The sequence below is a fragment of the Mustela lutreola genome, chromosome 8 (assembly GCF_030435805.1).
Source record: "Mustela lutreola isolate mMusLut2 chromosome 8, mMusLut2.pri, whole genome shotgun sequence".
Lineage (NCBI taxonomy): Eukaryota > Metazoa > Chordata > Mammalia > Carnivora > Mustelidae > Mustela > Mustela lutreola.
Window position 1 is genome coordinate 30,982,501 of NC_081297.1, and position 23,539 is coordinate 31,006,039.

At 34.2% G+C, this 23,539-nt stretch overlaps 1 protein-coding gene across 3 annotated transcripts in view; it reads right to left on the reverse strand.

Annotated features, from left to right (window-relative positions):
- Positions 1–23,539, reverse strand: part of EPC1 (enhancer of polycomb homolog 1) — a 90,766-nt gene that overhangs the window by 2,468 nt on the left and 64,759 nt on the right. For 2 of the 3 annotated variants that reach the window (XM_059184215.1, XM_059184214.1), the window contains exons 3-14: positions 16,124–16,269; positions 15,540–15,746; positions 15,026–15,174; positions 13,776–13,935; positions 12,106–12,282; positions 11,933–12,022; positions 11,699–11,847; positions 9,817–10,169; positions 2,493–2,611; positions 2,326–2,412; positions 1,369–1,510; positions 667–1,030 (exon numbers count right to left, since the gene is read on the reverse strand). In XM_059184215.1, the coding sequence (XP_059040198.1) occupies positions 667–1,030; positions 1,369–1,510; positions 2,326–2,412; positions 2,493–2,611; positions 9,817–10,169; positions 11,699–11,847; positions 11,933–12,022; positions 12,106–12,282; positions 13,776–13,935; positions 15,026–15,174; positions 15,540–15,746; positions 16,124–16,269 (2,143 nt within the window). The remainder of the gene's footprint in view (positions 1–666; positions 1,031–1,368; positions 1,511–2,325; positions 2,413–2,492; positions 2,612–9,816; positions 10,170–11,698; positions 11,848–11,932; positions 12,023–12,105; positions 12,283–13,775; positions 13,936–15,025; positions 15,175–15,539; positions 15,747–16,123; positions 16,270–23,539) is intronic. The other variant, XM_059184216.1, reaches the window with a different exon arrangement.

Genomic DNA, 23,539 nt, shown 5'->3' on the forward strand with positions numbered 1-23,539 from the left:
TACAGTTATCATTACTTAATTTTTACACTTTTATGCTTGTCTTCTAACTAAACTAAAAATCCCTTGTCTTTCTCTTTTTGTTTCCCTCATAGTACTTTGTAAATAGCAGGACTCTAATTACCATTAATAGTTAAAACAGGAGAGCCCCATCAGACATTGTAAACCATCTACTGAAACCCAACAAGATAAATTAGCTAAAAAAATAAGTCTGAGTAAAAGTTGACCTGGCATTAATATTGTTAAGCCTAGGCTTTACATTATTTACATTATTAAGAGCAGCTTAGCATAAGCCACGGGTGGGTTAAATGAATTGTTCACATGAGAGGCTATGGAAGAAAACAGACAAAAGAAATATTCTATTCTAAAGAGAACTCCCCCCTACCCAAAGGTGGGAAATGAGATCACTGTAAACTATCATTATACTAAGAAAGTGTCCTCCAAAGCACATATGCAACATTCAGTACATCATTTAATTCAAATTCTCAACAATACTGAATTATAACATTTATCTGTTTAGTTCCTGAATAGGTAAGGAATTCTCATCTATCCATTTTTAATGTATATAAGGAAAAGAACAAAAAGCACAAATAAGTAGAGAGCACTGCCAGAGGATTTAAGTTTGAGCTCATATTTTGCAAACATTTCAGGCTTCAAGTAACTACTGACCTTGGAACTGAATCTACAGAGGACGAAGATGGAACCTTGGAGACTTGACAGTTTGCTGCGGCAGCCAGCTTTAAGGCAGACGATGGAACAGCACTTAAAGTCCTAGGTATATGTCGTGCATTTATAGGGGCAATAGAGTTTACAGTGGCAACTGATGAAGGGACAGTTAATCGAATGTTGTTCCCAATCAGAACCTGAGTTGTTGCAGAATTGGCAGCAGTTACTTGATGACTCAGTGCACTGTGGGAACTCGAAGTCTGTGTCATGTTTGAAGGCTGTAACAAAGTTGAACCTGCCGTCGATGGACTGGTGTGTACAAGTGCTGTTGGTGTAGTACTACTGAGGTGTAAGCCCTTGTATACTCCTAGAGAAAAAGAAAGAAGCACTGAAACAATGTACAACTTTGCTGTTTATTATAGATATGTTACAAACATCAGAACAACTGAGATGTCTTTGCCCTCTTAAGATTTATTTATTTTAGAGAGAGATTTATTTTAGAGAGAGGGTGCACACACACGTGTGTGTAGCAATGGAGGGGAGAGGGAGAGAGAGAATCTCAAGGAGACTCCCTGCTGAGCACGGAGTCCAAGGCAGGGCTTGCGGGGCTCAATCAAATGACTCTGAGGTCATGACCTGAGCTGAAATCAAGAGTCGGATGCTCAACCGATTCACCCAGGTGCCCCTAAATGTCTTTATCTTTACCTGAGGCTGGAAGGACGCCATTCACCCCAATTCCAAGCACCACATCATCCTTCATCTTGAATCCCATCAGTTGTTCTGATGTCACCAAAGCAGAAGCAGCAAATTGAGCACTAGCAGAATCCAAAGTCTTGGAAACAAAACCCTAAACAGAAAATACAAAACAAATCTAAGCATTGCTTGGTCTAATGAATTAACATTAAAGTTACACAGGTAATCCACAATCAGTCCGAATATAAACCAGAGTAGCAAACCACTGAAATATATTCATTTCTTTTGATAGTCACAAATTTGAAGAATGCTCAAGTGATCTAGGAGCTCAGACATTATGAATTTTGGTTTTCATATGTGACAATATGTAATATGGACCAGTCTATTATGAAAAGAAACCTATAATGTGGAAACAGTAAACCTCTGACACAAAGTGTCAGACAAGAAATACGCTAGTAAGACATTTCAGTGATTTGCAAATACGTAAAATGAAAAATGAATATGTAAGCTTCTTTCACCTAACTTACACATATATACATATATAAACAAAGGCACCTTTGGGACAGTAAGAAAACTATCCCTTTAGAACAGAAGTAACAAAATATCATATCATAACTTGATCTAAAAATTAAGAGGCTCCTTGAGTTTTTTTAAATGAATTTTTCCTCCAAGATCCTGAGATTTGAACTTCAGTCTTTAAGCCTTACGTGTGTTTAAATGGCAAACACTTATCATGCTTGAGGTTTAAAAGTGATTTAATAGTAAAAGAGGTTTAGTATGATAACTTCAAATAAATTTTAATATTAATTAAAATATCCAACATAATGAGCTGGGTGGGGTTATATATTAAAGAGGTAAATTCAGTCTATAGGATAGACTTGGAAGACAGCGTCTTGATCTCATTTAACTATGCTTCTTTGTTTTTACTTTTTAAAAATAGGGAGCAGAGGCAACAGCTTCCATACTCACCTGTAATGTTCTTTCTAAACCCTGTATAGAATGGCTATGATGTAGATTCAGGCGAAAGCCACTTTTCTGCTGGTTAGATGCAAGGTTCTATGACAACAGTTGGTAATTAGAGATGAACTCTGGTGGGAAACAATGAGGGATAATCATAAGACAGACAAATCCCTCACCTGTGCAGTGGTGGTGGAGGAATTACTATTTGCTTGCTGTTGCTGAATTTGTGCAAGCTGCTGTTTCTGCATTAGTGCCAGTTGCTGTTGATGTTGCTGGTATTGTTCGGCTGTAAATGCTGAACATAAAACAAGGAAAACACTTTATAAAAACGTACAGAGCACACACATCTTACAGTACCAAAACAAATTTCAGCATTAAAAAAACTTTTGTGCAAAATTAAAGTATCTGACAAAGGCTCATGATCCTGCTAAAGATCACTTCCATAGGAAAAATTCCACATTTTTACAACCACATTTAACTGGAGTGGCTTGAGTTCAAAGCAACATGAAATTATAAACTTCCCGAGTTATAACAACATAGGAAAGAGAACTCCACTTCTCAAGTTTCAGAACCATTATTTTTGTAAGCTGTGACACTTGTGCTAGACAGTGTAAAAAGGTAATCCAGCTTTTTAAATCCACTTATTTGGAATTGAACTTTGCACTGAGCTTGAGAAGAAATCTGATAGTCACCATTTGGTTTCTCGTTTACTCATATTACTGTCCCAATGCATTCAGATGATCCCTAACAGTTCTGTTTATCAATACTAATTGTTTGCATTTTTTCTAATTTCAGCCATTACATACATTCCCTCTACATGGAATATAAGGTTGTTGGTTTATTACCTTTATTTTTTTTTAAAGAACTCATCCTTTAACAGGAAGAAAAGAGGCTCCAAATGTTAAGGTTAATTAATTTTCCCCACCCAATTAACCCACCTGGAAAAAATCCAGTCAATAAGAACGGAGTTGTTTATGTTGATTTACTGTACAGAATGATGTCTGAGGAAAGACACTGTGTTATGCTACTTATGTTTGTCTATGGAGAGCTCAGTTCTAAAAAAAACAAACAAAAAAATGTTCATTTATTACCCCCCAAAAAAGTGTGTGCAGTTTTTAAAAAGGAAACCTTTTTCTTTTTCTTATTTTTGCCAATTAAAAAAAGGAAAAAAAAAAGGGCACATACAATCACAACATCTGACTTTAAAGGCTTCTTTAAGAAACCTGTGATGTTTGGGTAAGGATTATTTCAAAACACAAAAAAGGTTATCATGCATCCCTGAATACCAGGGAATCTATAAATCATGCAATGCAAATTTCCTCTATCTAAAGTTTAATGTTTTCAAAACATTTTCACCTAATTTGTTGTCTTTAGTTGCATTTTAATGATTTAGTTGACAAGAATATCACTTCATGTTTTATAATTTTCACTCATAACTCATAAAGCATCTTTATCTTCCATGATACAGGTTTTCTGAGTAGTACCACTACACAATGTTTAGGTAGAAATTCTACCATATTCTGAATGGATCAGAAAATTATGAAATGATATTTAATAGAACTCCAGAAATTATTAGTGTTTACACAGGCTTTACACTTGAACTAAGTTCTTGGGCTACAAGACCAAAAACGTAATTTGTTGTTGTAAAAACTTTAGCTGATATCCGTCCTTTGATGCATTTCTTTCCCTACTATGTTGTAATTCTCAGATCTGTATACTAAAGGGAAGACTTTTATTGACAATAGGATAACTTTTAAATATTGACATAAAGTAATTTTGTGTCAAAATGACCATTTCCATATAATAGAAATGTGCTGAATCAAAATTTGAAAAAAAATAGAAAAATCAATGCTGCCCTGATTCTTTATAATAAATGTAACATTTATTTATGTTTTAAAAAAAATCCATAAAAAGCAACTGTTTAAACCTAAAGATCCTTAGTTTATTAAATAGTTTTTCTAGTATGTTTTTGAGATTTACACTTTAACTTCCTAAGTTTGAGTGAGTTGCCTAAGTCTTGAATTTCCTAGCAGGGCATGTTCAATAAATTTTTTTAAAAAAAGGATCATTCCTACTAGGTCAGGTCATTATTTATCTACAAAAACAGTAATTTAGCATTCACTGAAGCTCTATTTACAAAAAACTCCACTTATATGAATGAAAATACTATTTAGAACTTTGTGTTTGTATATGCTTTATTAGCAATAATAAATTAGAAACTTGAAGAAAGTTCCAAACATTTCCTCCCTAGTTTAAATCAACATTTTAATCCTTGGTCTCTGAGGGTCTTGTGAAGTATGCTTTTAAACAACTATTAACTTCTTCCTAACACAAGATTTAGAAATAAAAATGCAACTAATACTAATAAATAATAATGGAACTAATTACAAAGTTTTCCACAGGCATTTTTCATAAATGATCTAGAGTAACTGTATATACGGAGCAACATATAAGCTGAAAATGATGGTAATAAAATCCATGGGCCTAGGGGCCAAGAGACCTTGATTTTTTTTAAGCTCCCATCTCTATCATAACTAGCCGAGTATACCTGGGCAAGTAACTAAACTTTTAGGGGCTCAGTTATGTTCATCCAAAATACTTAGATCTAAGTTAGGTGATCACTAAAGCCCTTTTCAGCAAAGTGATGCAAGGATTTTATATTTTTTCTGAGAAATAAATCTCCAATTCAAAAGGCTGTCTGAGTAAGCTGGAAAGCCTGGACAAAGGTAAGATGTAAATTTGGGCAAATACAATCTGAACTGGGTTTTATACTGTTTTTATACAGAAAACTGAGGACTTCAGATGGCATTATAATTCAAAGTCTAATCAAATGCTAAGCAGAAATAAATAGAAATGACCATATTTCCCTAATCTCTATCAAGGTAGAAAGTGCTACGGTTCTAGGTCTACCTCCAGATAGGGTGTGGTAGTCAAGTTTGCAATTAACATGAAGATGGATAGCATGGTTTCATGGACAGATGACCAAACCTAGAAGCAGAAGCATTTCATAGAACCCCAAATTTTTAGGTCGGGAGGCGTCCTTGGTGATTTCCTCCTACAACTTCACACTAAAGATGAAGAAACTTTCAACTGAGGTCATAAAGATAGATAATAATAGAAGGGGGGAGCCCATCCCCAAATCATTGAAATTTTAAATATAAAAAGAAGCAGACCAAAGTTTTAGATTTAGTATTCCTTACAAGAAATAATTAAACTTTTAATGTACCCACCAGTATGAATCAAGAGCTAAAAAAAAAAAAAAAAAAAAAAAAAAACCACACCTGTCTAGGTATGGGAGAAGAGTCATGTGAGGGATGTGACTAAAAATTTATTCAGGATGCTTCTAAGGGCAAAAGAGGAACCTGCAGATTTAAATTTAAGGAGGCAGCTTTTGTTCATATATAGACAAACTTTTAAATGAGATTCCCAACTCTAGAATAACCTGATCTAGAAAATTGTTGAATCTCCCCTCCCTAAGGTATCTAGACAAAGGTCAGAAACTACCATTGTTTGGTAGTTGCTAACAATTCTCTGGAGTAGAAATTCAGGTGAAGTAAGTTAAGATGTTACCAGTCCACACGGACAGGAAACTACGGTGAGGCACACCAACACCTAGAATAGGTCAGGCTGTTGCCCTTTAAGTCACATTCCCACAGCTGAAGCAGACCAATGGATAATCAAAAGTGGGAGTAGGTGAGGGTGACAGGTACTTAGAAAAAAATCAACAATCTGAAAATCCAGTTTGAGAAGACAGATTTAAGATCACTAAGATATACAATGTTTTGTTAGTAAAAAAAAAACAACAAAAAACAAACCCCAGAAAAACCCAATAAACCTAAACACCTATTTTAAAAGACAACACTTGATTAGAAATTTCTTTGAGCAGTACACAGGCAGAGAATTATTTTAATACAGGAAAAGGTAACTTTAAAGAAATAAATATAAAATAAAACGACTTCAGAGAGTATTAAAGTATGATCCCTGAGCCAGTAAGTTTGAATGATAGTTTTGAGGTTCATAAGCACTTAACAGCCACCCAGAAATCCAACCTGAAAAGAAAAATATGGTGTATTTCCTTAGATGGCCAAACATGAATTAATCTGAATTCACCTGGCTGCGAATTACTTGAATATGAGATTATCTGTGGTCTGATCTTGCACTTCAGCACATGGCATATAGAACTATAGAACATATAGAACTATAAATTCTACTACTATGGGTGCTACTTCACATCCTGCTAAGGGTGTAATTTTGAACTGTGAAACACACTTGGATAAGGATTAAGGTCCTACAGATTTATAAACTCTAACCATGAAAATACTCAATGCTTGAACCTAGAGTTCCTTTGGAAACTGAATGTTACAAATTTTATGAAGTAGAATGTATTAAAGCTAGCTACAAATCCCGAGACATAGAAGTTATCATGCCAGCTACATATATTCTATTAATTTATGAAAATAAACCAAATCTTTAGTAGAGATATGTGAGCTTAGGAAAATTACTTAGAACACTAATGAAATTTCAGTGGGAACTGGGAATTCAAATCCTGAACATATAATGGTGGTTTAAAAATCACTTTTCTATTTAGTCTTTATAAATTATAGCATTCTAATTATGAGAAGTGTATTAATTCTGACATATCATATCCCCTAAGCTTAAACACAAACAAATAAATAATCACTGAACAAACACTAAATTTTCAAAGGTACTTTTATAGATTAAAAGGAAACAAAACAAAACAAAACACAGTAGACTGTATTCGGAAACTGTCCCAATCACATATTAACTCAAGATTATTAAAATACAATACATACATAATTTGTTCATAAGTACTAAAATCTAGTCCTGGAAATTCTAAACACACATATATTTAAGTCTCACCAAGGTCCTCAACATTGTGTCATTCTGCTGTGTGTTGTCCAGATCAAGCACTCTAGCACCTGACTAACCAGGTTACCCATCTGGCCACACAACTATGCAAAATGGCCAAGACTGGGAAGCAAGCAAAAAAATTCTGAGCACCAGAAGCTACAAGGTTGGTGTGTTCATGCCCTTTACTAAAAATAACGGGCTCTTGATATCCTCATTTAGAATTTCCTATTTGAAAATGAGAAAAAATGGGCTCTTACAGGTGGTATTTAGAAAACGGAAAATCAGTCCAGAGGGCATCACTATGCCATAGCATATATAAAAATATTAATATTTAAAATAATGACTAATAAAAAATGGCTAAATCAAAGTATTTGGCTTAAGCAGCAGACAAGTAAGTATGTATCAACTGACTCCTATCTCATATAGTAGTTAAGTTCTAAAGTCAGTATCGTAAAAATTAAGCCTTGAATATTCCTTTAGAGTCTCCCATGATGGGTGTATCTCTCAATCAACACAGCAAAGACTGTTTTTCCTCTGGTATCAGACTAGATCAGGTTCTGTGGCTGAGTACCAGATGACATAGTCAGGCTTGTATTTGGGGGCCATGCTATACAGAAAAATTTATCTTTAAAATTACAATTACACAGATGGAGGTGCGATGCTCAGCCTCAGAATGAGGCAAAAATGGAGGCACAGACACTCTGAGAGCAACAATAACAGATTCACTTTTGCCATTCCCAGAGTGGCCCACTCTGGACAACATATTCTTGCAGTAACATTGTATTCAGAACTCTGTATAACTTCTGAACTGTTAAAATTTTATTTTCTTCTCCAGGGACCTATAGCTGAATTCACTTAAGTTAAATGTACATATGATAGGGCCTCTACTATAATATACTTTGTAGAGCATAAAGAGAAGAGCTTTAGGTTTTTGGAATATTCACAAATAGGAAAGAATAAAGCATTACAAAATAGCAATCTGTAGGTATCTATTCTCTAAGTATACAAAAGATCTAGTAAAAATTAAGGGAAAATTGAAAACAATTACGTGCAACAAAAAAATTGATAAACCCACTCTTTAAAGGTTGTATCACATTATATGGGGGAGGACACCATTAAAAAGAAAATCACACCATTACTAAAAATTGTTTTTCAGCTAAACTTTTGGTAATACTACTGGTTCAATGTTCACTTTTTAATATTCTTTGGAAAATACAAATCAAGTAGTTTCATAATATCGATGTTTACTTATGTAGTATAGCAAAACAATTTACAGGAAAAAGATCATTAAAAGATCTCTATTTTTTTTTTTAAAGATTTTACTTTTTAAAGTAATCTCTATACCAACGTGGAGTATGAACTCACAGCCCAGAGATCAAGAGTCTCATGCTCCACAGACTGAGTCGCCAGGCACCCCTCAAGTTCTCTACTTTAAGGGGCAAGAATACGGGGATTGATGAAACATGCCAGTTTTCTACAAGAAATCTCAAGGAATTTATACAGCTTAAATATCTACCAAGAAAAACATATTGCAAGTTTACACTTTTAAAATCTCTAAACTTGCACACTATACAAATCATCCTTCATATTGAAAAGTGCTTTACTTTGATTTTTAGGACTGTAATAGCTAAAAGAAACTGACTCCAAAAGTATACACTCTGAAGTTAATGGGACTATCCTAATCCATTAGGACTCAGGATAATTTAAATTATCTTCTAGTTGAATTCTAAAATGTGATTATTTTTCTTACAAGCTAAAGACTTAAATTTCACAGACTTGTTTTCCAAACACAAAGTAAATTAGTTTATGGAAACTTTTCTGGAAATCTTTAGGAATAAGCAGCACATTTCGTATTTATTATAAGGTTTAACTAGAGCCTTACCAGATGATTAGGGTGACACAATAAGTATCTTTACAGTCCCTTCAAAATCTGTGTTTAAATTACCTTTACAAAAATCTGTGGTAACATAATTTTAACAGTGAATTTCTGTAGCCTACATGCCTTAAATAACACAGATCTATGCTTTCAAAGAGAAAACTAAAATTTTAAGAATATTTAAAAATAGCATTTATTTTAGAAACATTACACAATGTAATCATAATGCTAAAGTAGATGTTATCTGGAAATGTTTCCAAAATTATAATAATCCTAAAAAATTAAAATAATCCTTTAAGTATTGTTCCCTGAAAAATTAGTTTCTTTCATAAATTATTCTGCATTACTGTCAGCGGATAAGGCTTTTACATATCTCCTAACTTGCTGGTCTAATTTTAAACAGTTTAAATAAAAGACTAGATTAGTGTCCAAGCATAAAATAGTCATAATTAATGGCCCATTTTCTTTTTGTACTCTTTGAAAATATAGCTGCTGAATTGTGAATTGTGGGTTCACAGACTGTATCCAGGAAACAAATGTCATACATTAAGTAGTAATAAATCACCTTTGCATGTGGGTGTGTTTAAGTGAAAACACATGTACAAACAGAATTCAAAAAGATACTTAACCTAGGTCCTTTTTTTCTCATTATTTTGAGAGAAAGGAACTTTTAGCCTTAATAAACCACATATTCAGAAAATGGATGACTCTGACATTTCTATAGAAATGTACACCATAACAAATAAACATACCAAAATGTGCTGAACCACTGCTACTTTTACTTTGCGTGGAGGTACTGCATGTCTGGGTCCCGGGTTGTGCTGTTCCTGTTCGATTTATACTCCTATATAATTTTCTACAGGAGAGTTCATCATTGTCACTGTCATGTAGGGATGGTGTCCGAGGCCTAAAATGCCGCCATCTACATGATTTGATATTGACTAGTATCTGACTGAGGTCTTTAGAGAAAGATTTGTCCGAGGTATTTGTTTCTGAGGTATTGGCAAACTGATTGACTGGAGAATGTTGTGGAGAGGAAAGCATTTCCAAATCCAGATGGCGAAACATACTGTCATAGTCTGAGTGAGCTCTGTCCAGTAAGACCCTATTAAAAATAAGGCAGGAACATATATGTAAAATAGTTATTCAAAAATTATATAAAAAAGACCCTCCCAATTCCCCAAAGCCGTAAGTTGTAAATTTGATTATTTCAGTATTTTGCCCTATAATAGCTACATTCTCAAATTTTTTTTGTAAATTCTCAATTTCTGATAAAAGTTTTTACTTTATAATGATCTGATTAAATAAGAGAGTAATTCACCTTAAAGAATAAGGTACACTATTCATTTTACATTAGCAAGTGCCTTCTAACAGTTCCTGAGTTGGTCTATCAGTAGAAGTTAACTGATAAAACATGAGATTATTTTTCTTTCCAAACTGTTGTTGAACCAAAGATTTTTATTTCCATTTCAAAGCACCAAAACACTTTCCAAATATTTGTTCCCTATTAAGCAAAACTCCCCCCGCCCCCTGCCCAGGGGTAGGGGAGGTAGAAGAAAAGCAGTAATAGGTTATGTGATCTTTGGGAAATCTTATGCCACTAAAATTTCTTATTGATAAAAGAAGATACTACTTTAGAAGATATATTCTTCTAATCCACTACTCTAGAAGATATATTTTTATGTTATTTATATATTTACAAAGGATTCTATTTTAAAATACTAGAACTAATGCTAGTATAGAATAAAATATAGCCAACATACAGAATTTTCACTACTATTGATGCCAACATAATAATGGGGGTAAAGCATTAAATAAAATATATTTCAGTGCCCAGACAATTCTAAACCAATGTTTAGGTGATTAAAAACTGCAAATAAGATTTGATAAATAAAAGAAACATGTATAAGCCATAATTCACTATAAATTACGGCCTAAAGTTTCTTTCTGAAAACACACTGCTATTATGTTCTGCCTTTTTTTTTCACCTACATCTTTCTTTTTTTCACTTTCATGTGCTCTGTAATTCCTTCCTGCCTCCCACACAAATTCTCACATAAAGGCATATAGAGGTACAAAAGAAGAAGAGTTAATTAGATCCTGATAAACTGGGGTGTCAAAGGTCGTGCATGGATCCTGGAACTTTTTTTTTTTTTTTTAAAGATTTTATTTATTTATTTGAGACAAGGAGAAAGAGAGAGACATACACAGCATGCAGGGGGAGGAGCAGAGGGAGAGACAGAGTATCTCAAGCAGACTCCGTGCTGAGACCTGAGTGTGGAGCCCCACGTAGGGTTCCACCTCACGACCCAGCAATTATGACCTGAGCTGAAACCGAGAGTCAGACGCCCAACCGCCACATTCTGGAGCCTTTTCACTGAGGAGTTAAACAACTTAGTGTACTAGTTACATGACATTTCTTAGCTTATTCAACCCTTTGTCCTAATATCTCCCAGAACTTCTGAAACAACTTTCTGCAGTTTCTTTAAGCATTTCAGTCAAAAATCAGTTAAGAACAGAAAATGGAAACAAATGAGCATATTTAGAAGGATTCCCTCTCTTTAAGCTCTAGATTTGATTACCCTACTGTCTATGTCCCTACTGTCCCTATGCTAGGAATACAGAAATACTTACCTTCCACCACGCCCAACCCGTCTTCGTGCAAATCCAATACACCTTTGGGGTACGGTGAGGGTAGTTAAGCAGTATCTATATCGTACATCCCCTAATCCTCCATCTTTAGGACTAGTCCAAGGCCAGTTGCCAGTTTGGTCTAAATGAGGCTAAAAAAAAAAAAAATCCAAATTATTTTAGTTTGTCAGTTAAAGGTGAACAGTTTGTTATTTAAAAAGAGAACTTGAAACTTACAGCATAGTACTGACAGCCTGCTTTCCTACGGAAAGCAAAAGGACCATCGGGATCATTGTCTTCTTCAGCTTCCGAAGAGCCAGACAAAACCTTTAAAATAAAATGAAGGGAGTCAAAACGTGTGACTTCCTCCATTTCTCCTCTATACTCACAGAGAAATTCGTTATCTTTACCTGGGAGAGTGGTTCTTCATCTGAGCTGGGAAAGTCATACTGATTTAGATCTTTAGCATTAAAGACTGGCAGTGCAGCAGGACTCGTCTGTTGAGGAGTAGCAGCAGCAGACGATGGTAAGACTTTGGGCTTCTTTTCGTATTTACGTTTAGGTCGGATAAGATCGGCCTTATCTTGCTGCAATAAAGTCATATATGAATCAAAACTAGAAACCATGTTCAACAAACTTGTACTTTGGGTTAAGTTTAAAAAAAAAAGAAGTTTAGAGCTGAGGGTGGTTGGGTTATGGACATTGGGGAGGGTATGTGATGTGGTGAGTGCTGGGAAATGTGTAAGCCTGACAATTCACAGACCTGTATCCTTGGTGCAAATAATACATTACATGTTAATAAAAATAATGAATTAAAAAAAGTAAGAAAAATTAAAAAAAAAGTTTAGAGCTATAATGAAGTCATTCATAATCAGAAGACATGTAAAATGCTTATGTTTTGTCATCTTGCATTGTAAAATCTTTTAGGTTGGTTTCTGTGAAACATGGGTAATGTTCCTACAACCTAAACATAATCTCATAAAATATTTTGTTGCACTTGAAGTAAAAGAAGAGAACAGTTCTTCAACTTTGAGATCCTGTAACTGCAGTTAGTAATTTCCACTGGCTCCTGTTCCTTTTTCTTAATTTTCTATTAAAATTCTAGGAGAGAATTAAAAAAAGGGATCTAATCTTTATTCTAAAGAGTAATAAATCAAGTTTGGGAAAATAATAATGCAAGTAATTTTACATATACATAAAGCAAATCTCAGATAACTTATAATGTGGAGGTGTTATGGAAAAAAAAAAGTAAGGATTTGGTAGCTAAGTAATAATGGCTTTCTGGAGTGAATCTGGACAGCTTTAGGCGATAAAGAGATGAAATCATGAAATAGGGACAACACAAGGATAATATACAGAAGCAAGAGTGACTGAGCTGATGAACACAGTGCTTGTTAGAAATATGTATGCAGGGCGTCTGGGTGGCTCAGTGGTTAAGCTTCTGCCTTCGGCTCAGGTCATGATCTCAGGGTCCTGGGATTGAGTCCCACATTGGGCTCTCTGCTCAGTGGAGAGCCCGTTTCCTTCTCTCTCTCTCTGCCTACTTGTGATCTCTGTCAAATAAATAAATAAATAAAATCTTCTTAAAAAAAAAAAAAAAAAAAAAAAAAAAGAATATGTATGCAGGTGACAGACATCAAACAAAGGTTAGAAGTAGTATGAAGTATGCACAAGGCAAGAAAGATACTTGTTGGAAAGAAAAAGATCATGGGAAGTTATTATGGTTGTGTACATATGCCAAATATTTGTATCAAGTTTTAGGTAGTTTATGGCACTATGGTTCTTTTGGGGAAAAGTATATTATTAAAAAGTTCATCTATATGGTATCTGTCTTTACAATTCCTACTGGTGCATTGTAGTTTATGGCATTCTGGTTCTTTTTGGGAAAAGTAAATTATTAAAAAGTTCATCTACATGGTATCTGTCTTTACAATTCCTACTGGTGCATCGTTCTGTCCTGAATCAAAAGCTGACTTTGCAGCATATTTTATGGTAGGGTTTATATGTATTTTTCTTTTTCACTCTAATGATAAAATGCCATTCTGTTATCAGCTACTATTATCACAAAAATGTTTATCACCTTATTTGCTTTGAATTCCTTCACATCCATTGCTTCTTGATGTTTAAATTGACTGCTATTAGTAATAGGGATGATGGGGATGGCATAAGTAGGTTTCATTGGCTGTCTCTGTGCCATAACCTCGGACACGATCTCTCCATTGTAGTCACCCAAATTATACCTGAAATTATAAAAAAGAAAGCTGCAAAAGTTAAAGTTAATTCTGTAAATTCTTAGGACTTTCAACACCTAACTGAGATGTGATTATAAACACCAAGTATACTTAAGGTAAGATTAAACTCTGACAATTTGCTGAATGCTTATTAAAAATAAAGATTACAGGGGCACCTGGGTGGCTCAGTGGCTTAAGCCACTGCCTTCGGCTCAGGTCATGATCTCAGGGTCCTGGGATCGAGTCCCGCATTGGGCTCTCTGCTCAGCAGGGAGCCTGCTTCCCTCTCTCTCTCTCTCTCTGCCTGCCTCTCCGTCTACTTGTGATCTCTCTCTGTCAAATAAATAAAAATCTTAAAAAAAAAAAATTAAAAAAAAAAAGATTACATAATCTTTTGTTTTGTTCTGTTTAGTTTTTGGCTTATAGCTTTATATTTGCACCATAAATAGATGACTCTGGGAAAAAACAAAGGTTCGAATTTTAACTTAGCAATTTTGGTGAAAGATTTGGTGGAGATGCTGAAATTACTGCCTAAAATGGTGCTGAGGAACTTTCTGGTAATTTGAATTATTTGTGCCCTAAAACTAATTTCCCTAAAATGAATTATGAGAAACTTAATAGTGGTTTTCTTCGGAGATACTGACTAGGAAACAGGGGAGTGAGGCTTGAAATTTTCACTGTATACATTGACAAATGGATGAATGTTAAGACAATGGGACTTTCCCCCTCCCCTCTTTTTACTTCTGTTGAAAATCCCAGCAGGTGTTAAAAAAAAAAAAATCAGTACCATCTAGAAAGTAAATTAAAAACTTTAGAATTGACAAATGTCCTCTCCCTCCCAGCCCTGCTCTTAACTCAAATGAAGACAAAAGAGTAAGATTATACCTGCCATATTTTAATTTTACTAAACCCAATCAATTTTAATGAAAATAAAGAGAAACACATGTAAAATTATCCAAAGTGTATCATATCACACATATAAGTCTCCACTTATTATTAAAGGAAGGTATTTTCTAGGGTTAATTGCTTAAGTACCATACCCTAATACACAAAATGCTAATGGTACCATACTTCCTGACCATATTAAAGTATACTTTACCTCTTTTCCATAATTTCCAGTGTTAAGTGCAATAGTTCCCTTTTACTCTTTTCTCTTCTTTTTATCATCTCTAGAATAGTAACAGCCCGACTCAGATCTCGACGAAGTTTAAGCATTTTTTCATAAGAGGCTTCATCATTCTTGCGATTCTGCAAATATGAAGTTGCTTTTTGTCAATAGCATTTCCAACTAGTGGCATTCTGAACACAGCTACTAATATATAAGAATACATATATTTGTATGGCTGGTTAGAATTTAAAGACAATGAAAGGGAATATGGACCACTAGCAAATCAGTTTTATATGTGATTTTTAAAGAGTTTAACATTAAAATTTATCATTGATAGCTGTGCAATGAATCCTAAGGTTGATTCATTTTAAATTAATACTTCTCTCATTATTTTGTATAGAGAGTGTATTTAAATATAAATTAAAATACAACCTTCCAATGCAGAGATATTCGTAAGTATAAATAATTTTTCTTACATCAAAAAAAAAAAATTACAAAAACTTACTTTTCGAGTCTGCATTTTTTCAGTACGTCTTCTAAAAGCCACATAAGGATCATTTGTGCTGGAACCATCTCGCTTTTCTTGTTTTACTGATGGGATAAGAGATGGCCCCCGACAGTTTTTTCTCTTTTTAATCCAGTATTCATAAACTTCTCTAATTAATTCATCGTCTTCTTTTAGCAGCAGCTTGGCTTCCTGCAGACTGACTGGCTAAATGTAAAATCATTATGTCATTTTCATATAAGGTTCAAAAGTACTTCAAACTTTAATGACAATAATCAAAATAACAACTGTATCAACAATAGCAAACGTGGAGTGCCTTATACATGTCAGTCACTGACACTTTATATACATTGGTTTAGTTAATTTTCACGTTTCATGTTTATCATCTCTATTTTACAGAAGGGAAAACTGAGGCAGAGAGCCTTTTTTTTCAGACTTATTACTCAAGATTATACAGGTTAGTACTGGGCAGCAATGGGATGTGAATTCATGATTGTTGATTCCAGCGTCTGCTCACTTATCCAAACCCCACATTATCCTGTTACCATATATATGGAAACACATAATATACAGTGAAGTTGTACCTGTTGACCACTGCCTTTTTCTAGACGGTCAATCATCTCCTCAAATTGCAATGGGCAGATGTCCATTTTCTTTTTCAGTTTATTCACAAATACTTCATCTTCAGAATCCAAATCATAATCAGGCTGTTCAGCATCCAAACTAAAAGCTGACAGAAGAAACCATAAGCAATCATTTACTATGTGAATCCACTGACAAAAAACCTCTCAACAGATGTCTGGATAAAAACAAAATCTAGACTTTCTAAAGAAAGAAGAAAGTTATGTTTCCCACATTTAAAGTTACTGTTAATAAAGACATAGAGTCATAAAAGACAATGGATGAGACCCCTTCTTCCATCACAAAAACAAATAAACTAGAAGCTCATTATTAAGAACTTAAGAGATTATTAAATATACTGGATTCAGCTATATGAATAATTGATAGCTAAAAATGATAAAATATCAGCGATTTCATATGGTTTGATATAATATAAAAGGTCTTTAAATAAATTTGTTTCTAGAATATTTAAATCCCACTTAACAGATTATATAACTACTTTACTAAATGCTTAGGGAATGGTATTTAAAGCTGAAGTGTTAGAAGCCACTGCCAATAACAGTAATAGCTATCTCTCAATGCGTGCATTTCTGTTAAGAGGGCTTGTTTTTGCATGACAATCACTGTCATGGTGACAGAAATGTGATGTATTTCTTATGTTTGTTAAGATTTGAAAAAAAGGCCAAGAACCACTGCTCTAAACTGTATTATCAAATGCCAATTATATATCAAAATTAAACTAGGCTAACAATATGTAAACTATTAAATAGCTTGATATCAAAATGTCTCACACCTTTCCCTAATACCTTTTAACTTCCCATCACCTCAGAATCCAAATCCTTAGCATTGTATGAAGACTTTTTTGACTTCATCTCTCCAGTCTCATCAGTACTCTATGAGGCAGTAGTATCAAATTTCATATATTTCTTTTCTTTTCTTTTTTTAAAGTAATTTCTACACCAGCATGGGGCTTGAACTCACAACCCCGAGGATCAAGAGCCATGTGCCCTACCAACTGCGCCAGTCAGGCACCCCTCAAATTTCACCTATTACATACAGCATGCTATTTATTTCATGTCTTTAGGCCTTTACATTGGCTGTTTTCTGCCTGCCCACCTAGCAAATGACTGCAAATAGCCTGACTTCAAGTCCGGTGGAATTCCTTCCCGACTGCCTCCAATTAGGAAGTGGTTCCCAGCCACTTTTATCTTTCATTGATGCTATGAACCCTCTCCCAGAAAAAGACTGTGTGAAAATGTAACATTCTACATAAATTACAAGGCATTCAAATATCCCTAAAAACAGTGGCACCAAGGTTAAATATTCCTATTGTAGATCAATGCCCTTCTTTTGTACTATTTTCTACACATACTTTATATTCTACTTGATAAATATTAGAATATGAGGGAGCTCCTTGAGAAGAGGCACTGTGAGTTATTTATCTCTGCAAAGACAGTAAACATGTTCATCTTGTATGCCAACTCTGTTTGTAGTACTCTACTGAAAAGCATTCTGATATTGCCTCTTAAAATGGGGGGAAAAAGCCCTCAAAAAATATGCACTCATCCATTAGTGATATTTGTGATAGGTACAAAAGGGGACCCTTTGGCTACCTCAAACCTGCCCTCGCTGCTTTGAGTTTAAAAAGGTATCTGGCCTATAGGAATCCAATAAATATTTGTGGAATTGAACATATTATATCATTGTTCGTTTTCTACTTTGACCTATATTACACTTCTGTAATATTACTAATTAAAATATTTAGATTCCTTCATGAAAATCTGTGTATGTTAACACCTCCATACCCATGTTTCTTACACCCATAGGCCCTCCAATGACTTTCATGATCTGTTTTTTCTGTTATTGCAGTGTAAACAGAGCTTCTGCAGATCCTAAAGTAGATTAAATACTGTTTGTAAAATCAAAACACTTGTTTTTTTGGGTCCCTAACGAAAACAATTCATAGCTGCATTGTTCAACAGAGTAACCATTAGCTAATTTAAATCAATTAAATTAAAATTTTAGTACCTCAGTCACATTAGCCACACTTCAATATTAAATAGCTACATGTGGCTAGTGCTGTACCAGAAAGCACAAATTATAAAATATTTCTATCATCATTTAAAGTTCTATTAAACAGTGGTGATCCTGACAACCCAGAAAGCCAAACTGAGATGGACCAACTAGCACTGTTCTGCTTCTTAAGGGCATATTTTATATATGTTTAGGGCCTTATTTATATATTACTTGGCATTTTCCACTATAAATTTTTTCAGATCAAATTTTACTACAAAACTTAATTATTTACAAAACAAACTAACTTAATATCACCTTATCTGACATATATTATATCATGAATGACAAGTCACATCAACATACTGGAGAAGGCAATCAAGACTGGAAAGGAAGATCCCTAGGTTAGGGAGCTCAGTGTCTTTTCTAAGGAAAGTTAACAAGTACCTGAGGGTCAGACTGCTCTTACCTCTACAAGAAGCTTTCCTTTTACAGATGTGCAAACACATGAAAGATCTTAAAATATGAGAACCAAATCTTGTTTAGACATAAGAATACTAAAGCCCCAGAAAAATGCTAACATGTAAAATTCACTTTAGGATTTCATTTGACCAAAAAAACCAGAGCCAATGATGAAAGTATAATTTAGCTTCAGCCCAACCTGCCCCTTCCAAATGACAGCTCAAATGCAGCTGATAAAGATGTAACATAGCTATCATCGTCCTAGAATGAGGAGAATCTTCAAATTTTCTGGGTCATGTTACTGAGTGCGTTCAAAGTAGAAAACAGGGTCTACAGAGAAATAGGCAAATGGATTGCATTTTATAATTAAGTTCTGTCAATAAAAATGTGACCTAGCTAGCCAATAATTGTTTAAGAACAGGAGCTATAATATAGAAGCTAACTCTTTTAAAAATATTTTGATAGGGATAAACCCAGATATGTGTATGGTTAAACAAAATACATAGAGGAGAATGTATCTCCTCCATGCATGGAGGAGAAAATACAGTAGAAAATAATTCCAAGCAAAAAGAACACAATAGTATATACATCTAAGTTGACTGTTTTTATTATTTTTATTTATTTATTTGAGAGAGAGAGAGAGAGAGAGAGAGAACACAAGCAGGGGAACAGCATAGGTAGAGAGAAAGAGAAGCAGGCTCCCTGCTGAGCACAGAGCCCGATCAATCCCAGAAGCCTGGGAGCATGACCTGAGCTGAAGGCAAATGCTGAACCATCTAGGCCCCCCATTTGATCATTTTTAAAGGAGATAGAATATTACGTAACACAGTCCTTGCCCTTATGCTTAGAGCCAAGTAGCACAGATGAAATGTATATAAATATTTATGGAACAAATGCCATATGTAGCTGTATGTAGCTCAGACTCAGTATGTATGTCTATAACACCAACAGTGGAAGGATATTTGGGCCCTGAAATGGCACAAATTGTGAATTAGAAACAGAATGTAATCCCTGGGACATTTCCATAGCCTTTCTTTGTCTTTTAAGACACTGATGTTTTGAAGAATATAGCCCTCTCCTCAGAACATTATTATTATTCCCATTATGATTAGACTATACATTCTTAGATGGTATACTGCATACTCAACTTTCTTAGACCTTCTCATGGTATCACAACCAGAGGCACACAAAGTTCATCTGTTCCTCATAAGTGATGATAATCTTCTTTACCAGTCGAGAAATTACCCAATTGTTTCACTGCATAACTACTGTTTGTTCCCCCCTCCTTGTAACTGATGAACATTTGGTAGGAAGAGCTTAAGATCATGCAAATATCCTGTTCCTCATCAAAATTTCCTCTTATATATTGAGAACACACTGATGATTCTTACACGATTCCATCTTGGTCACAATAATTGCAAAAATGATCTTCCAATTCCAGTAATCTCTTCACATTGTACCACTCAGCTTTTGGCTTTGTACTACAGAAGCAGCATGAGATTACTCTTCACCATTTTTATTATCAGTATGGACTCCTGAATTCCTACATTTTTCAATGCTTTACAATTCATTATTATGTTTAATTATTCCATTGCTTAAATTGTCCCAGAACCAGCCAGAGGAAGAAATTCCTATATCCTTGTGATATGCCCGTCATTTTTTTTTTTAATGGTTAATTTCTGACATAATAGGAAGTTCCAGGTTCATCACCCCTCCCTGACCACCCAGGTTTATCTTGCACCTTCCCTTCCAGCATCCTGGAATAAACCATTACACCAAATTATTGGTCCTATTTAATGGAAAATGGATTAAGGAAGAGGTGCTAGGTGTGCTCATTGCTACTGAATAATCTTGCTTCTTGGCCCTTCCAGTGGACAGAGCTACAAATGTGTGTGTGTGTGTATCTCCACACACAGGCATATATACATATATAAGTGTACATCAAGATTACCCTTTTTAAAAAGGCTTCCTTTCAGGATTAACAGGAGAGCCTTGAAACCCAAATGCAAAAAGCAGGGGGTGAAAAAATTACTCCTGTCTATGTTCATCAGTTCAGAACTGTTTTGTCCTTTCTTCCAGTATAAATAGGAAAGAAGTCCTATCTGTATAATCTAGAAGCCTTACAGATCAGCAGCAAAAGAGAAACAACATTACATGATCCTTGGGATCAGGAGATGCAGAGTGCCAAGCACTCAGTGAAATAGCTTACAAAGTACCCAAACTCTGGAACTAAAGAAGGGGATAATGGTTATAATACCAGTTTCTTTCTTCAAAACTCTGACTGGATAAAAGGAAGTAAATTATGATCTCTTCCCTAAGTCTCTAAGTCAGTTGAAGATAAGGACTGAGTTGAACTTTTCCAAACTAATGTTCAATGAAGTGTTAATAGAGAACATGTAATAAATAAAACTGAAAAATGCTGGGTTAAAATTCGTGTTTTTTTTTGCCACAAGACTTCTAGAGCCTATAAATATAAATGTCATAAATATGATAAAATGCCTTATGCCGGGCAGGTAAGGGAATAAAATATGCAATCATTCTCAAACATGTTTGACCATTGCTTTTTTCTTAGAGAATAGTAATTATCACCTTTTTAAAAACTACCATGGAGAGTTTGTATAACATTAGCTTAAGAGATTTACACAATAGAAATTTGGGAAACTAAAATAAACCAGTCCATATATATAATTCAGGTAACATATCCTTTGTAAGTAATTCACTAGACCACCTGGCAGACAAAATTCAATTTTAACTTTGTAGAAATCTATACTCTAATAATTTTTTATTTATTGTAGTATATTAAAAGCCAATACCAACTTCTAAAGAATTAACATAAATTACACAATTTCTTCTAGAAAACAGAATAAGAGGACACTTTCCAACCTGTTTTATGGGGCCACTATCACTGATACTAAAACCAAATAATACAGAACATGCACATATCCACACACACAAGTACATAGCCAAACAATCTCTCATGAACCTAGATGCAAAATTCAATAAAATAAAACAAATAAAATCCAATAAAATCCTTCCCAACAAGGTATAAAAAAACAAAACAATAAATCCACTACAGTCAGTGAAATTTATTCCAGGTATGTGAGGCTAGTTCTGAAAATCAACCAGTATAATTTAACATATCAACGGGCTAAAGAAGAAAAATCACATGATGTTATCCATTGATGTAAAAAAAGTATTTGACAAAATTGATCACTGATTCATGATAACTCTCAGTACACTAAGAATAAAAAACCCAATCTATAAACCAGATCTCAGCAAAAAAAACCCTTTTGCTCTGTGAAAGACTCTGTTAAGAGGATGAAAAGACACATTATACACTGGGAGAAAAGATTTCCACATCACATATATGACAATCTCATAAAAAGCAAGGGAATAGAACACAGAACCCAGAAATGGATATATAATGATGAAAGACTTAACTATTTCCTTTTAAGATCAGGAACAAGGCAAAGATGTTTGTTCTCACCACTTATATTTTAACACTGTACTAAAGTTTTAGCCACTATAGTAATAGAAGAAAGAGAAATTAAAGACAGACTGAAAAGGAAAAACAAAACTGTATTTATTTGCAGACTTCACCATGACTGTCTACTTGAAAAAAACCCAAAGAATCTGCAAACATATTCTAGAGCTAATAAGCAATTCAGTTAAGGCCATAGGACACAAGATAAATAATTTCACCTGCATTTCTGTATACTGACAATGAACAAGTGGAAACCAAAATAAAAAATGCAACACCACTTTCAATTGCTCCAAAGAAAATAAAACACTCAGTTATAAATCTAAAGAAACATGGTCAGAATATATATGATGAAAATTATAAAGTGTTAATGAAAGAAATCAAAGAAGACCTAAATACTTGCAGCGTCATACTGTGGTTATGGACTGAAAACTCAACATAGTAAAGATGTCAATTCCCCTAAAGTGATCTATAGGTTTAATCTAATTCTTATCAAGTATCACCAAGTTTCTCTGTAGACACAGACAAGCTTATTGTAATATTTATATGGAAAGGCTCTAGAATACCCAAGACAAATTTGAAAGAGAAAAATAAAGAAGGAATGACTCTCCCTGATATTAAGAGTTATTAATATAAGTTGCAGTAATCAAAACAGTGGTATTATCTTGGAATAAACAGAAGTCAAGGGAATAGAACACAGAACCCAGAAATGGATCCATATCAATATGCCTAACTGATTTCTGGCCAAGAAGCAAAAGCAAATAGTGAAGGAGGGATGGCTGTTTTAATAAATAATGCTGGATCAACTGCACATCCAGAGGTAAAAACCAAAACCAAACCTAAAACAAAAACACCCCTGACCTAAACCTCACACACTTGATCAAAACTGATCATACATTTAAACGTGAAACTGTAAACTTCTAGAACAGAACACAGGAGAAACTCAGACCCAGGGAACGGCAGAGTTCTTAACAAAATCATGATCTGTAAGAGGAAAACTGATTAAACTTGATCTCATCAAAATGAAAAGCTTTTTTCTCTGTAACAAACTCTATTAAGAGAATGAAAAGACAAACTATATAATGAGAGAAAATATTTCCAAATTACATGTATGACAAAGACTTTATGTCTAGAATATATAAATAAAAGAATCCTAAAACTCAATTGTTAAAATAATCTAATTAGAAAATGGGCAAACATAGGCACAATCATTTCACAGATGGCAAATAAACTCATGAAAATATATGTAACGTATTAGCCATTTAGAGAAATACAAATTTAAAGTATAATGAGATATCACTGTATACCTACTAGAATGGCTAAAGTAGAAAAGTGATAACCCCAAATGCCAATAATAATACAGATGGATCACACACACACTACTCGAGAATATTTAACACTGCACAGATACTCTCAGAAATAC